The 17,344-nt window shown below is 42.8% G+C and overlaps 1 protein-coding gene across 1 annotated transcript in view; it reads left to right on the forward strand.

Moving 5' to 3' along the window:
• The first annotated feature begins 3,612 nt into the window (after positions 1 to 3,612).
• The window catches only part of LOC136573667 (neuronal acetylcholine receptor subunit alpha-7-like), a 132,611-nt gene continuing 118,879 nt past the window's right edge, over positions 3,613 to 17,344 (forward strand). The window contains exons 1-2 of the mRNA XM_066574928.1: positions 3,613 to 3,973; positions 15,458 to 15,597. Coding sequence (XP_066431025.1) covers positions 3,895 to 3,973; positions 15,458 to 15,597 — 219 coding nt within the window. The 5' untranslated portion in view covers positions 3,613 to 3,894. The remainder of the gene's footprint in view (positions 3,974 to 15,457; positions 15,598 to 17,344) is intronic.

The raw sequence follows: 17,344 nt of genomic DNA on the forward strand, positions 1-17,344 counted from the left end.
GTATCCCGCTCCCTTATGACAGCCCCCGAAATTCCAGCATTGATTTGGGGTTTTGTTTTCGCAATGTTCACCATCTGGTAAAATAACATTATAATTTTCTTATATGGAGCGGCACAATTACTGCAATACCAAGTTTATAGAGATTTTTTAAATTACTTTTGCACAACAAAAACATGTTTTTAAAGAAAAACAATTCAATTTGCATTGCCGCATCTAAAGGCTAGTACTAGTTTCACATCTGCTCTGGAACTTCCATTCAGAGGTTCCAACGCAGATTCGGCACAAAATACTGAAGAAAAAGTGCTCCATAGCAGCTGAGCGGAAAGTGAACGGACCCCATATGACGGAACCGTGCGGCCAGAGGATTCCCCTTTCCGAACAGAGCAGGGAATCGGACCCCCGACATGAATGTGAAGCCACTCTAGGACCCATAGTATTTTATTATTCAGGGAAAGGGGCCCTGCAAAGTCTTGTTTTTTGTGGGAATAGCTGTAATTTTTATTGGTACCGTTTTGAGGCTTATCTGACTTTTGGATAGCTTTTTATTGCATTTTTTTGGTAGGCAAAAAGGCAAGAAAAATAGCAAATTTGGCATTACTTTTCAAAAGAATTTTATGGCGTTCATCATGTGCAATAAATAACAAAGCATTTTAATTGTCTGGGTCATTCTGAATATTTATTATGCGTTGCTTTTTTGAAATTTTTGGGGTATTTTATTTACGTTTTTTCGAGGGGGGGAAAATTAATATTTTTTTCTTAACTCCTTCCCTCCCTATGACATAAGGGTACATCATGGGAGCGGGGTACTTCCCGCAAAATGACGTACCCTTACGTCATAGGGATAGCGCGAGATCAGTCATGATCTCGCGCTATCCAGCAGCGGGAGCCAGCTGTCACTGATAGCCGGCCCCCGGCTGCAACAGCGGGAGTGCATGGGAGATGCGCCCCCCCCCCCTGCTGTTAACTAGAGATGAGCGAGCACCCAAATGCTCGGGTCCGCGTTATTCGAGTCGAGCTTTCGTAAAATTCGAGAGCTCCACTTGAGTAACTAACCCCATTGACTACAATGGGAGACTCGTGTATTTTTGTATGTGGGACGCCGGGAGCCGAGGTTTTTATTTTTTCTTGGTTCGTGTGTTCTCTGTCTCTCTCTCATTGACGGGCGCTGCGTCGTGGCGGGGAGGGGCCAAGACAGGCACGTCACAGCGGGGAGCAGCCAAAAACTGGGGCAGGGTCGAACTCGGCTTGATGCTCATTCGAGTAATGAGCACCATCGAGTACGCTAATACTCGAACGAGCATCAAGCTCGGCAGAGTATGTTCGCTCAACTCTACTGTTAACCCTTTCCCTGCCGCGACCTAAGAAGATCGCGGCAGGGAAAGGGTTCACAGAGGGAGCGCGCTCCCTCTGTGACTTCAGCCAGCTCTCATGATGTTATCGCAGAGAGCCTGGCTGGTGGTTATGGCCAGGTACCGGCGTCCTGTATTGCCAGTGCCTGTGATCGCTATAAAAAGCGATAAGGCATTGCAGGAGATATGTCCTGCAATGCCTTTTCATAGCCATCATTGGTGCTACGGTGTAAATCCCCCAGAGGGACACACATGGTGTAACAAAAGATCAAAATAATGTACAAAAAATAAAAAACCCTTTTTTATGCTTTTTCTCATATAAGCATAAAAAAGATTTAAAAAAAACAAAAACACATATTTGGTATCGTCGTGTCCATAAAGACACGTACAAGAAGTTGAACATGCTTTTTATCCTGCGTGGCAAAAAGCGTTAAAAAATGCTAAAAAAACTGAGGCAAAATTCTAATTTTTAGCATCTTGCCTCACAAAAAACGCAATAAAAGTGATTAAAAAAAACATATGTACTCCAAAATGGTACCAATAAAAACTACAGCTCGTCTCGCAAAAAATAAGCCCTCGCAGAGCTCGGTCCATGGTAAAATAAAAAAGTTACAGGACTTTGAATGCAGCGATTTAGTAAAAAAAAGTTATGGCTTCTGAAAAATGGAGATGAAAATCTACCAAAAATCATTTGGTCCTCAACGCCAAAATAGGCCATGTCATTAAGGGGTTAAACGGGATTTTTTTTTTTCAATTAAACTTTGTTGAACTTATTTTTTTTACACTATTTTTTAGTTCCTCAAGTAAACTTGAAGATGCAATCATTCATTCGCTAGGATAGTACACTGCATTACTTATGCAATACATTCTATAAGCCTGTGACGGCAGCCTATCAGACTCTGTAGGGGGCGGAGCCTAATGGACTGAGTTACAGACATGGAGGCCTTTGTCAGGCTTCCAGCTGTCATGGGAACCCATTGGTACCTTGTGTTAACACTATGGAGTGCCAATGGATGCCAGAAGGATCCCCCTTCCCCTGATATCCGTTTACACGCTGCAGTTGCTATTGATTGTGACATGAAAGGGGCTAAATTGCCAGGATCTGAAGTTTCTCTGCCCCTGGCTGTTAGAGCAGGAGCCTGGCTGTTAGTAGTCAGCCAAGTCACCGCCTTAAAAAGCTGTATGTGCAGATTTAAAGCCCATTAGCACAGTCAGTAAAAAGGTGTATTGGCCTTCAGTAATGGGTTAAAATAAAGTGATTTACTGTTTTTAGTGATATTGTTCTATATTAAATGCCAGTTAACCCATCATTGACATTCATTAATCACATGCACCAATAGGTATTGATTATGTCATTTAACCCTTTCCAATCCCCTGTCTGACATTTAAAGACATTCTGATTGAAGGCAGTACAGCTCCGATGTCGGAAGACGTCCGGCAGGGTATTCTTTCTGTAGAATACTGGCCGCTCTGTTGTCGGGGGGCCTCTCTAGCATGCCACATACTGCAGTACTGCCTCTAGCCAGCAGATGGTGCCATTGTATAATGGCAGAAAGAGAAAGCCCCCTAGGAAACCCTGAATCCAAAATTGGATTGCAAAGGGTTAAAGGGGTTTTCCGAGTTGTTACTTTTATATAGCTTTAATCTCCCCCTGGCCAAAACTATATAAATGTAATATCCCCATCACGGCTCTGGATTGGTGTTTCCGTATTCCGGCATTTGATAGGTGACATCAACCAACCAGCAGGCCTAGTGGTGTCCAATAAACCCGGGCTTCTAATGTAAAGTCCCCAAGGCAGGTTTACGGGATGTCACTGAGGACATCCCTGACAGCCTCCCATTGGCTGTAGCAGTCTCCTCATGTCATCGCCGCAGCCGATGTAAATAAAGGACCGGAGTGGGAGGCAACAGCAAGTAGCGAGAATTAAGTATTCCGGGTTTTTTTTTTCAACCCCTTTTGTGTCCCCCTAACTGCAACTCAGAAAACTCCTTTATTGCTGTTTGCATTTGGAATCGTTCTATAAATATGTCTTATATACATGTGATAATCTGGACTTTACTGGAAATCAAACTGGTGATGTAGAGTAGCAAGACTGACCTAAGTGGTGCTAATAGAGTGCACTGCTGACCCATCTGATGTGCGAGTGGAGAGCTGATCCTGTAGGTGGTGGAGCTCGGAGCATCCCTCACTCCCCCTAGTCTCCCACATGCATGTGCTGTATGCACAGTGCAGAATATCACAATCCCTCTCTATCCACTGAGCAATATTTGTTCTCCTGCCTTCATTCTCTCCCATGTTTGTGCAGCAGCTATTAGATGTGCAGATTCTAGCACTACCCCTGCACTGAATTCTGCCTTGCTCAGGATGTAGCAACATCTGGAAGTTTATGTCACCTGTGGGATACAATGTATCATTGCTGCTACTGCTTTTTCAATGAAGATGTTTTATTTGGACAACAGCTAAAAGAGTCCATTTCGGATTTGTGGTGAAACCTGTTTGAGATTTGAATCGCCATCAGCTCTCTGGACCTTGTCTATTAGTACCATGCTATCAGAAAAGTGTCTGAGGTTCCTGGCTTATGCTTTCTATCTATGGATTTTTTTGTTTCTCACCTTCCTTCGAGGTAAGTGGCCTTTCTGATTATGCTTACATCCTTCCTATGGGAAATCTCCTTCTGTACAGAGTAAATTCTTGTATAGCTGTAGTACAATGTGAAAACTCACTGTCTGAAAGGTTTACCTGCGGTCCTATGGAAACCAGAAGCAATGACAAATCCAACTCTGCTACATCTACCCATGCATCCTATAGAAACCAAGGGCAATGACAAACTCAGCTTGGCTCTATCTATTTTATAATGAACTTTATAAAAGTTTTAAAGGATTTCCATGAAGATAGACCAAATCAATTATTTTATATTAGACTTAGTAAGAATGTATCAAGATCAATGTGAAGAATTACAAGAAAGAGCTTTAAAATAACCTGATTTTCATTATTTTAGTAAAAACATAAATGCTAATCATTTTGCATTATTGGAGTTGAATGAACTATCTGCATTCTCTCCTCCTGTGTGTTGTACCTTGTTTTGGTGGATGGTTAAATATTAGTAACAGTACTTTTAAGGTAATGAGCTGTTACATCCAACTGATAGGACTGACTATGAAATGGATGGATGGATGAATGGATGGATAGATGAATGGATGGATAGATGGATGGATGGATAGATGGATGGATGGATGGATAGATGAATGGATGGATAGATGGATGGATGGATGATGTACAGTGTTGTTTAGAAGTCCTGCATCACACTAGATTTTGAAGATTTTATTGCATTTAAACCAAATTTAAGTTAGGAAAATCTAAATTTGACAGCAAAATTACTGCATGTACCAATTTGTTTTAAATTCTAAGGAAAATAAAAAGTTGGCAAAAAATATAATTTCGCATAGAACTGAACAATACTATAAAGAAAAATATCAGGGCGTGTTAATTGCCCATTGGCAGTAGAAATAAACTACAAAGCACAATATAAAAACATGAGAAATTCATTATTATTATTACCCTGTTTCCCTGAAAATAAGACATACCCTGAAAATAAGACAGCATGATTTTCCAGAATTTTTGAGCATGCAAAATGATTTTTCAGGCTTTTTGAGGATGCTTAAAATATAAGCCCTACTCCAAAATTAAGCCCTGCTAACAGTCAGTTAAAAAAGTCAATTTAAATAGTGTCCAGACAGCTATACATGTAAAAAAGTTAAACCTTTTTGAACAAAATATAATATAAGACACTGTCTTATTTTCGGGGAAACGTGGTAGTATCGGATTGGCCATCCTTTGTTCCAGATCACCAGTCTTCATCGCTCAGGCATGAGGTTTTTTTTTAAGCAGTTCCAATAGAACCACATGATGCGAGGAGTTGATGATGCGTTAAGTTAACTTTTGTTAGAAGGATGTCTTTTGGATAGTTTGGTGGTCACTTTTTGCTATAGGTTCTCAATAGAATTTAAATCTGGTGACTGGGCTGTCCAATCCATTTGCTGGATAATATTCCTCCGGAACAACTACTCTTATGAGATTTGACTGATAGCGGGGAGCATTAGAGTAAGAAAGATGAAGTCGCCATAGAGAAATAAATATTAGGCCCTTAAGCAGATTTGTTTCTTTAACCCTTTCCAATCCACTGTCAGACATTATGATTTAAGGCTGTACAGCTCCGATGTTGGAAGACGTCCGTCGGGGTTCTCTTACTGTATATTGCCAGTCTTTCTGCTGTCGGAGCCTATCCAACGTGTAACCTCATGCAGTACTGGCTTTAGCCAGCAGATAGCGCTGTTGTGTAACGGCAGAAAAAGAGTAAGCCCCCCTAGGAAAACCAGGATACAAATTGTATTGGAAAGGGTTAATACTTCACAGTATTTTGAGCCGGTCATCATCCCTTCTCCCAAAGCCATTTGCAGCCATACATGACCAATCCCCTTCTGGCGTAGGGTGCTTAATTGTAGGGACTGTGCATTCTGCCTTGAGCTCTTCTCCAGATTATCTCCTGCCATCGACAGATTCAGAATTTGCCCCTATTGTGAAGGTTGACTCATCACTATAAAGTACTTTTCCCATTGTAGGGGAGATCAGTGACTGAGTTCTTCAGCCCAGGCCAACCTTTGTTTCTTTTGAACTTTTACAGCAATGGTTTCTTTTTGGCTTTACACCCACTCGGTTCAACTTTGAGCAATCTTCGATCGTACTGTAACCGTGGAGCACATCAATCCACAAGATTCTCTCCACACATGGAGCAGTTCGGGCAGTGTCATCTTCTGGTTTTTCAGCAAGGCTCTTCATAACCTTCTCATCTCTTGTTGATGAGCACCTCAGGAATCCAGACTGTGGCTGATCAGTGACACTTCCCATAGTTTTATGTCTCTGGATGGTTCTAATAGGCAACAATGTGGCACCTTTTTTCATCCTAAGGCAGATTTCGCGTGACAAATTTGCCATAATAGATCGCTAGCTGAAAAATCGCAACCATCTGAAGCATTGGATGTCAAGGCGTTTGTTCAGATGGGTGATTTCAGGGTGCATAAAATCGGCCAGCCAGAAAAGATAGCGCATACGCATTCCGGACAGCTGCTTTCAAGTCTGGATGGAAAAGATAGGTCTTGACCTATCTTTTGCTGGAATACACTGGCTGTGCCCATAGACTCCTATGGGAGCCTATGAAAACCATTAGAAAAGGGAACGGGGAGGGAGTTTAGCAGTGGCTTGCATTGCTAAGGTTCCTCCCCCTCGCCTTGCTGGCAGCTTCCATAGGCTGGGGAGGGAGGGGAGGGAGTTTAGCAGAGCTGATCTCTCTCCCTTCAGCTGATGGTATCCTGGGCTGTAGCTTATATACACTGCAGCCCGACCATCTGAATGGGTGAGAAAATAGGAGATGCCTTCTGCGATTTGGACGCGACTGCCTCTCGTTCATGAGATTTTCGTCCGCTATTCAAGCAGCCGAAAATCGCAGTGCCCGTGTCAAGGAACTCTAAAGAAACTTCAATTTCATTTTGCTCAAAAGTAACCCATACACAGCGTATCACAAGCTGGTCAGTGTTAACCTTTTCCAATCCACTGTCTGACGTCTGAAGACATTCTGATTGAAGGCTGTACAGCCCAAATGTCAAAAGACGTCCGGCAGGGTATTCTTACTGTATATTACTGGCCGCTCTGCTGTCGGGGGCCTCTCCAGTATATCCCATACCGCAGTACTGGCTCTAGCCAGCAGATGGCGCCATTGTATAATGGCAGAAAGAGAAAGCCCCCTAGGAAACACTGAATCTAAAATTGGATTGCAAAGGGTTAATGGCTGACTCCAACTAAGGGGGAGCCTGTATGAAACTGTCTTTTTGTGTTGCTCTGTGGTAAAATGAAACCTGTGCTGTGATTGGTTGCTATGGGCAACTACAATAAGACAGTTTGATGAGTCTGCTCCTAGGAGCGTCTCCCTTGCAGTATTTAGTCTGCTCCACTAAATTCCCGCCACAGAACTATTCGCTGCCAGTGTTCTGATTGGTCATTTTAAGCGATCATCTAATTGGTTACTTTTTTGTCTCAATCCTACAAACTGGTTGTGTTTGTTTAGTCAAAGTTTTTATGAACTAACTCCTGGGTTATAAAAGATATTTAAATGATATAAAATAATCTGAAATCTATATGAAATCAGAAACAAAGCAATATTTAAAAAAAATATAATGCATTTTATTTTATCAATTAAAAAAAAAATGAACATAAAATCTCCACATTTGTGTATGTGATGCCGGACTAAGGCTGCTGTGACATCTGTGTTGGGGGCTCTGTTTTTCTGCTCTGTTCGGAAAACAGGAAAGGGGAATCCCCTGGCCAAACGGATCTGTCTCATGATGAACTGAACAGCGTTGAATGGATCCCACCAACTATAATGGGGTCAGTTGGGTTTACACCTACCTACCCCGTTTCCCTGAAAATAAGACATACCCTGAAAATAAGACATAGCATGATTTTCTAGAAATTTTGAGGATTCAAAATGATTTTTCAGGCTTTTTGAGGATGCTTGAAATATAAGCCCTACTCCAAAATGAAGCCCCACTAACACTTAAGTAAAAAAAAAGTCAATTTAAATAGTGTCCAGGCAGCTAGTAAAAAAGTTAAACCTTTTTGAACAAAAATTAATATAAGACACTGTCTTATTTTTGGGGAAACAGGGGTAGTAAAAACCTACTGTAGCACGCCTGACTGGTTTGACTCACTCTACACTGACTGACACCTTGCTAGTTTTTTAGCAAATGTTGCAACCAATTTATAAGTTGGTCACAAGTTTAGGATCAATTAGACCCCACCCGGAAAGCCATAAAGAACATGCAGACTTGCCAGATGCCTTGTAAATATGGCACATGTGTCGGATTCGCTGTGGAAATTCTGCAGCATTTACAGTACAAGTTATGTGGGGGAGATTTGAGAAATCTTCACAGGGTGAGGAAAAAATGGGCGAAAACAAAAACTCCATAAAATTGCCATTGCTTTTATCATACTGACCAATAAAATGAAGTTAATACAATTTTTACTCCATTTACAATGACTCCCCCCAAACGACCACCACCCACACCCACCCCACTTTAGAAATATTTAAGTCTATTAATTAAAGATGAGCGAGCGTACTCGGAAAAGCACTACTCGCTCGAGTAATTTGCTTTATCCGAGTATCGCTGTGCTCGTCCCTGAAGATTCGGGTGCCGGCACGGAGCGGGGAGCTGCAGGGGAGAGCGGGGAGGAACGGAGGGGAGATCTTTCTTTCCCTCTCTCCCGCCCGCTCTCCCCTGCTCCCCGCTGCGACTCACCTGTCAGCCGCAGCGGCACCCGAATCTTCAGGGACGAGCACAGCGATACTCGGATAAAGCAAATTACTCAAGCGAGTAGTGCTTTTCCGAGTACGCTCGCTCATCTCTACTATTAATACATTATGTGATACATTAAGTGGTACTATTAAAAAAGATGTGCCAGGGGATAAGACTGGCATGTGATACACCAGGAGTTAAGATTGCCATATGACACGCCAGTCCTGATAAATCTCCTCTGTGTTTCAATCACTTGTGTAGGTGGACTACGAGACAGAGCGCACGTTTTAGTAAAGAAGACAATCTTTACTTGGCAGCTGAATTAGCAGTACAGTCTCTTTAATTTACACAGTTTCAGAATGTTGCAACACAGTTTCAATACTTGCCAATGCCAAATCTGAGATTTGGCAACACCATCTTGGCTTGTCAGCCCATTATATATTAACAATCTGTGGACACTCTTAACAATTCAGTTGTAAGCTTTCACAGTCTCAGGGTGGATTCAGACGACCGTATATCGGCTGGGTTTTCACGCCTATCTGATATATACGGCGTCCCTCTCTGCAGGGGGAGGAAGCTGGAAGAGCCGGGAGCAGTGCACTGAGCTCCCGCCCCATCTCCACCCCCTCTTCGCCCCTCGCCACTATTTGAAATGGGAGGGGGCGGGGTGGGGGTGGGACGAAGCTTCCAGATGTAGCTCCACCACCATTCCGCCCCCTCTCATTGCAAATAGTGGCAAGGGGCGGAGAGGGGGTGGAGAGCAGGCGGGAGCTCAGTGCACTGCTCCCGGCTCTTCCAGCCTCCTCCCCCTGCAGAGAGGGACGCCGTATATCGGCTGGGCGTGAAAACCCAGTCGATATACAGTTGTCTGAATGCGCCCTTATAATGGTGGACTTCCACTTTCCCAACAATACAGAAGGTCTACATCCGTAGCTCCCACATCTACGACAGTCTGGACTGGTCATTCTCAGCACCGACTAGGTGGCTCCAGGACCTTTTACAGCTCACTCAAGCTGCACCCAACCTCTTCCACAGCAGACTTCCAAGGCTTCACTTGGGGCTCATGACTCAGGCCACACGCGACCTTGCACCAAACTCTCATACTTGCTGCTCACTCCACAACCATAGACAACACAACATCATTTCGTACCATATTATGCCTTTTATGCCAAACACAGGCACCAGGCTACAGGGCAAGACATACCCTATCTTTAATCCATCAAACTAACATGCCCTGCCCAACATGGTACCATTTGATGCAAACCTTTAAAATGGCTACTATGAATGAGATTGAGACCATTGATATAATGTCCACGGGGGCCAAGACAGAGACTATTACAACAACCTATCTGCACGGTTACATGCAAGCATGATCATCATAATAACCATCAGTCATTTTCACAGTTCTAATAAACCCCACGGCTCCCACAATAAAGATCAATCACTATAGCATTTGCCCCTTACACGCTTAGCATTTTTAAAAACTCTGCTTGCTCTCAGTGAAGAATGGCCTTCGTGTTTACATGTGGATACCGAAGGTCCTTGCAGATCTAATACTTAAAGTTTGCTACAGTTGTATCCAATCTAGGCAATCCACTGTGAACTCCAGGCTGATACATTTAACCCTTTCCAATCCAAATTGTATCCTGGCTTTCCGAGGGGGGCTTACTCTTTTTCTGCCGTTATACAACAGCGCTATCTGCTGGCTAAAGCCAGTACTGCATGAGGTGACACGTTGGATAGGCTCCGACACAATATACAGTAAGAGAACCCCGACGGAAGTCTTCCAACATCGGAGCTGTACAGCTACAAATCATAACGTTTTCAGATGTCAGACAGTGGATTGGAAAGGGTTAACATAGACTGATACACTGAAATAATGAATATCTATAGGAAGTCAGATCCGATAAGCAGACATGGGTCACTTCAGGTAACTGTCTACCGGCCTTGGGATGCTCTACTGCTTTCATTCCTCATGGTTCCAGCTCTATCGTAAATTTTCTATGAAATTTCAATGTGAACTTTCGCTCACTGGAAGGCATCCAGTTCGTATATTTCATTTTTAATGCTGGTCTAGCTGTGCATTCTTGATAATTGCTTATCTGAAAGGTAAATCTACATCTCCCTACTTGCAAGTCTTCAGTAAGCCAAAACAGGGTCAGTGCAATGACATGGCTAGACTTCTGAGATTCTTATTATGCCTCTCAGATCTACAATTGTTTCCAGTTTCTGCAGGAAAATAATAACTATTTATTAGTTTATGTAAAGTTAAAAAAAAAAAGCAAGTAACAATATAAACAATTGTTCTGCTATACGGCTGCGTTAGGGTCAGTTCGGGGTTTCTGTCTCTCTGTTCCATTTTTGGTGGAGAGAAACAAATTCAACTGAAAAAAGTGGATCTGTTTTTTTCCCTTATTGATTTCAATGGGGTTTAAAAAAAAAAAAAAAAGGAAAGTCTTCCATCTGCTTCCATAGAGGTTTCCATTTTTTTGGACAGAAAAGTAATGCTGCAGACTGCGTATTTTTTCATAGAAAAAAACAAAAACGTAACGGAATGGAAGCAGATGGAAGCCTTCCGTTTGCTTTCCATTTTTTTAAACCCCATGGGGAAGAAAACGGATCCATTTGTTTCTCTCTTCCTAAACCGTAGCAATGAGAAGGATACCCGAACTGACCCTAACGCAGGTGTGAAAGCAGCCATAATTAAATAATGGTCTCTCCCATGGATCCATCATGGTGGCTCTGCCACAACACAGAGTAAAAAACACTTGAACGCAAGAATCTTATGCTTTCGGCAGCTGAAGACCAACGTAGAGATATCTATAGAAGATGTCAATAGAAGTCCATGCATCTGAAGAAGAGCCGACTGGCAGTGAATACAGCCAAAAGGGCACAGCATTTGGATAAGCACTGTAGCCCTTCATTTGGGCAATCAGTGAGGGTCCCCGCAGATCAAAATTCTTAACATGACTTTCTGACATGTCAAAAGTTTTGAAAAGTTTTGAAAAAGTGCAGTTACACTTTAACAAGTGAAACTAAAGTTAAATACAAGACATTCCCTTTAAAATGTGGTAGCGGGCTCTTCTGATATCTCTGCGTTCTGTCTCAGCAGTGACTATGGGATCGACATTATAAATGACAATAAAAATAGTAAAATGAAAAGAAAGCGGAGATCTCAGACACCTGTTTTTGCCCTCGTTCATGATATAATAGCATATGCTTGCAAGCAACTCATTTACTTAATTAAAGCGATCAGGAAGCTTCTTTCTTCCAAGATTAGCTCCGAAATTTCCGACATGATTGCATTAGTCTAGAGAGTTGGGATTTCTTTCGCCTTTACAAAATGATGAGCTATACACCAAGGAATTCTAAAGTCAAACACTTGGTACTTGTTGGAGACACATACAGTAACTAGTTATATTCCTTGTGCGTATATATGGCCGCCTGATACATGATATTCACATTCTCCAGTTCTGACTTGTATGGTTCTTATTTCCTCTTTACATACTGTATTCATAGTCAGTCATTTAGCCTCAAAACCTGACATAAAAGAAACAAAAAGTCTAATTAAGAATTTTACATGTCTGTACAATAGAGATGAGCGAGCATACTCGCTAAGGGCAATTTACTCGATCGAGGATTGTCCTTAGCGAGTACCTGCCCGCTCGGAAGAAAAGATTCGGCTGCCGGCGCGGGGGAGCGGTGAGTTGCGAGAGGGAGTGGGGGGTCCCGGATCTTTGCTCCCGAGCGGGCAGGTACTCGCTAAGGGCAATGTTGGCTCAAGTAATTGCCCTTAGCGAGTATGCTCGCTCATCTCTAATGTACAGTCCTTGTCTTATTGGACTACATGTTAACCTCCACTACCTTTTCCTATAGGAGGCTGTAATTGTATTACATTGCTACATATATATATTGTTATATAAATCAGGGATAGTTATTAAGTAGAAAGTAACCTGGGGGGGGGGGGGGGGGGAGTACGTGAAAACATGGGTTCTAATTCTAATCATATTAGTTGTGTGAGGGATTAGCGTTTAGGATCAGTAGCAACCTGGGCATAAGCAGTCAGAGACAGTGACACTTGCGATAAAGTCTTTAGTCCAGGCTTTGCCTGGGTTTATTTCCAAGCAAACAAAGCAAAATACAGGCCTTAACATCAGGCAAACATAACGTAAATCCTGCTCGTCTGAGCACTTACTAAACATGGAGCGTCCCTGTCTACACACTGGTAACAAATGGCTCCTGCACACCGCCAGCCAGGACTCTCAGACCTGCAAAGGTCTCAGCTCTCCCTCTAGGCCCTGTAGGCCCAGGCTTTATAAGGCCTGGTACCAGCCTCACCTGGTACGTGGGAGTGACCATCCCACCCTTCACTTTGGTCACTCCAGGAAAAGCCGGCCCGGATTATGTGGCTTGGAGCCACTTACACACTACAACGTGTTAGTGGCTTAATGCTACTAACACTATACTGCCGGCTTCCTCCACCGAGCCCAGGCTGCTCGGTGGCACATATCTGCCCAAGCGCTCCCCAAAGCAGCATAGGAGAGCATCCTAGGCGAAATATACCTGCCCTCCAGCACCTTGCCGGTCACCGTCTCACAGTTGCTTCATAGCTTTCACTTTATGGTCTCAGAAAAAGGCTTCCACTATCGATCCCTTGGAGTTGGCAGCTTGCCCGAGTAATGCCTAGTCCAATTGTAGCAGACTGAAAAATCCAACTGAGGTTAGAGCTGCTTGAGAGACAACCGGAAACAAATGTCATGATACTTAGTAACTTCTCAGCTCCGTGCCGAAGTCTGTTCAGTTTGGTTAGAATTTGTAACGCACTTTTAGTTGTAGTAATAAGTGTCTCCCGGACTTCTGCCCGCATGAGTTATCAATACCTTTCACAAACTAGAAACAGAAAAGGGCGGCATTCATCAAGACCAAGGAAGTACAAAATAAGCGTGATGCGAGGAGAGAAGTAGCTAGAATAAGACAAAAATCTTCAAAAACAGGGTGGGTATTTTTATGAAATATGACATGTTAGGAAAGGGGCACCTAAGGTCATGGAAACGACGTGACATGTAATAATTAACATAGTAACACAGTTTGTAAGACTGAAAAAAGATTTTATATATATATATATATATATAAGCTAATTTATAAAAGTTCACCTTTGTATTGTACTGTATGTTACACAAATAGGCCCTAAACCAGTGATGGGCAACCTTTTGAGCTCAGTGTGCCAAAATTCACCAAAAAAACTGAGCATAACTCGGGTGGGGTGTCACTTCGAGAAAAAATCCATAAATTTGCGATATTTATAGTTTAAATTTAAAAAAAGTATAATTGTAATGTATAACTGTATTTTGTAACCCTAAAACACCCATAGCACAAGCCCTCGCCTCTACCAGCCTCCCCTTCACTTATCTTAGTAATGATGAGCCCCCAGCAGTGACAGTGGCCCCCTACAGCATCCCCCAGCAGTGACAGCACCCCTCGAGTAGTGACAGCAGCCCCCCAGCAGCGACAGCAGCCCCCCAGCAGCGACAGCAGCCCCCCAAACAGCGACAGTGGCTCCCCAGCAGTGACAGTGGCCCCTCAGCAGTGACAGCGATCATTATTGTACAAGAGCAAAAAAATACAAACAGTATGTGGAAAATGTACTGATATCTCACATTATCATTCAGTACTATATTTCATGGCGGATGCATACTCTTACTCCATAGCTATACATTGGCTTCGTTCTTTATCCTGCACACAGTATAGACTAGTGTTTCCCAAACTCCAGAACCCACAGCCCCAATGGGTCATGGTTTGAGGATATCCAATAAGAGGACTCCTGTTGCAATGTCTGGAGCACTGACAATAATTACACCACCAGTGCAATAATGAGTGAAAACCTGAAAATATGACCCGCTGGGGAAGTGGGGGAGGCCTGGAATTTAGTAACACTGTTTTAGATGTAAAGGGTGCCCCCTTGTTACAGTCACAGTCCTGGGTATAAATAAATGATGGGAGAGATCTCTGTATTGCCCCCTGATTTATTATACATAGTTATTAGGTCGCCCCTCAGCCGTCTTTTTTCTAAACTAAATAGCCCCAATTTTGATGACCTCTCTGATTATTATAGTCCGCCCTTTCCATTTATTACTTTAGTTGACCGCCTTTGAACCTGCTCAAACTGACCAGTGACTTGTAAAGAGGAAGAACAATGTTCTCATCATGCGCCCCTAGACTTCTTTTGATGCACCCCATGATCCTAGTGGCCTTGGCAGCAGCTGCCTGACACTGGTTGCTCCAGTTCAGCTTACAATTACCTAAAACCCCCAAGTCCTTCTCCATGTCAGTGTTCCCCAGTGGTTTCCCCTTTAGTGTGTAATGGTGACATGTATTTCCTCTGCCCATGTGCAGAACCGCACATTTATCAGTGTTACACCTCATTTGCCACTTTTCTGCCCCAACGTATCCAGATCCTCTTGCAACTGACTTGCATCCCCTCTTGTGTTAATTACTTTACATCCTTTTTTTATATCATCTGCAAATATTGATATTTCACTGCCCGATCCTTGTACAATATGCATACATTAATTATTTCACTTTCAATGCAAATTTCCAAGGTGCTCCGCACAATATGGCCCTTAATACCTTTGCTGAGGAATGCTTAAACAAGGTCATACTAAGGATATCGGTAATGGAATCAACAACCATCAGTAGCACTTTTCTATACACACAGTATAACATAACTCACATTTTTACTAGACGTGTTGTTTTTGTTAAAGGGTCCCATCAAGGTGAATACCAAAGGAAACTTTACAGGGAGCTGCTAAAAAACTACAATCGCCTAGAAAGACCGGTAGTGAATGATTCTCAGCCGTTACTTGTGGAGCTCCAGCTTTCCCTTCTGCAAATAATAGATGTGGTAAGTCAAATTCACGTTTGCAAAATTGAAAACGAAAGCCTATGTTGTTCTTCTTCCGCCTGCGAGAGGCACTTTCATTGTATCACTTTCATGGGATTACGCTTTGGGGGATTTTTTCGTTAGCAGATGGAATAAGAAAAAGGTTCTGTATAAAAAAAAGGAACTAAAGGAAAGGAGCGAAAACCCGTATATGTCTGATAGAGATGAGCAAGCGTACTCGCTAAGGCTAACTACTAGAGCGAGGAGTGCCTTATGCGAGTACCTGCCCACTCGTCTCTAAAGATTCGGGTGCAGGTGGGGAGCTGCGAGGGAGAGCGGGAGGAACAGGGGAGAGATCTCTCTCTCACTCTCTCCACCCCCCCGCCCGGCTCACTCCCTCAACTCACCGCTCTCCCCCGCCGGCACCCGAATCTTTAGAGACGAGCGGGCAGGTACTCGCATAAGGCACTACTCGCTCATCTGTAATGTCTGACGATCATTTATGGACTCTACAACGGATTTCTACTGTAATAATATTTTTGCATGAAATGTTTTAAGAAATATTTAGTCTTGAAGTAGATAATAAAGCTAGAAACAGAAAGAACTGCAACAAGCAGCAACATCAAAACCCATTAGTTTGTCTTCTTCGTAGTGCTGTTTATTCATCTTTGTAAGCCGATTATAGAAAATAAGGACGGCAGTTATTGTTTTTATGGTTGACGCATCTTTCATTCTCACAACCATGTGAGCCGACGTGCCGCGTGCAAGAGTCTCACACGCCGGCACATAGAAAGTACGTAATGACATGCATACTTTCTGCAGGAACCAATCTCCTTGCACTATGCATGCGCACTTAATACGCACCAAGATTTTTTTGAGCTGGCTTGAGTGGCCCAATACAAATCAATAGGCTATGGGCATTGCGTGGCTCACGGCAAAGTTGAGCGAACAATGTGCAATGACAATTCCCCTGTGTAAGGGTGACTACCCACTAGCGTTTTTTTTCACTGCGAAATTCGCAGCGTTTTTTTTCTGCAGGGGTCTATGGGACTTCTAATGTTAACATCGCGATCATGCAAAATCACCATTTTGCGCGATCGCGATTTTAGCTTTACATGTCCCATAGCCCAAAGACCCTTGCAGAAAAAAAAAACTCTGCGAATTTCGCAGTAAAAAAAACGCTAGTGGGTAGTCACCCTAAGAGCCGCCTTAATACGGTAGAATTTAAATTGCTTATTTAAATTCAAGTAGCTATTATATTTAACCGCTCCCTGACCGTATGACGTAAATAATACGCGTCAAAGTATCGCAAAGGGTGTTGCAGTGAACTTTGCAGCAGAGTTCGCTCCATACTTGTCAGATATCAGTCATTTCTGTCAGCTGACCGTCAACAGTAACAATGCTCTCTGAATTTCCAAAACAGTGTGCGCATCAAGCCCATCAACACTACCCAATATACTAATTCTGGAATTACGACCAATATCGACAAGATATAGTCTTTAATTATCTCTAGTACCCCATTCCAAAATGTATATGATTTTCCACAATCCCAGACCATAGGCATTAAATTTGCACCATCCATGCTTCACCTTGGACAGTCTGAGTTTAATCTAATATGGGCAATACGGATCCTCAATACAGACATGTTACAGATGACATTCCATCAGTATTTGCCTCTGCTTGGTTTTATTTTGGGTAAATACTGTATTTGTCCAATAGAAAATAATACCAATATGTTGTGTTTTGAAACACAGCTGTGAAAAATGCA

This window comes from Eleutherodactylus coqui, chromosome 7, assembly GCF_035609145.1.
Source record: "Eleutherodactylus coqui strain aEleCoq1 chromosome 7, aEleCoq1.hap1, whole genome shotgun sequence".
NCBI lineage: Eukaryota > Metazoa > Chordata > Amphibia > Anura > Eleutherodactylidae > Eleutherodactylus > Eleutherodactylus coqui.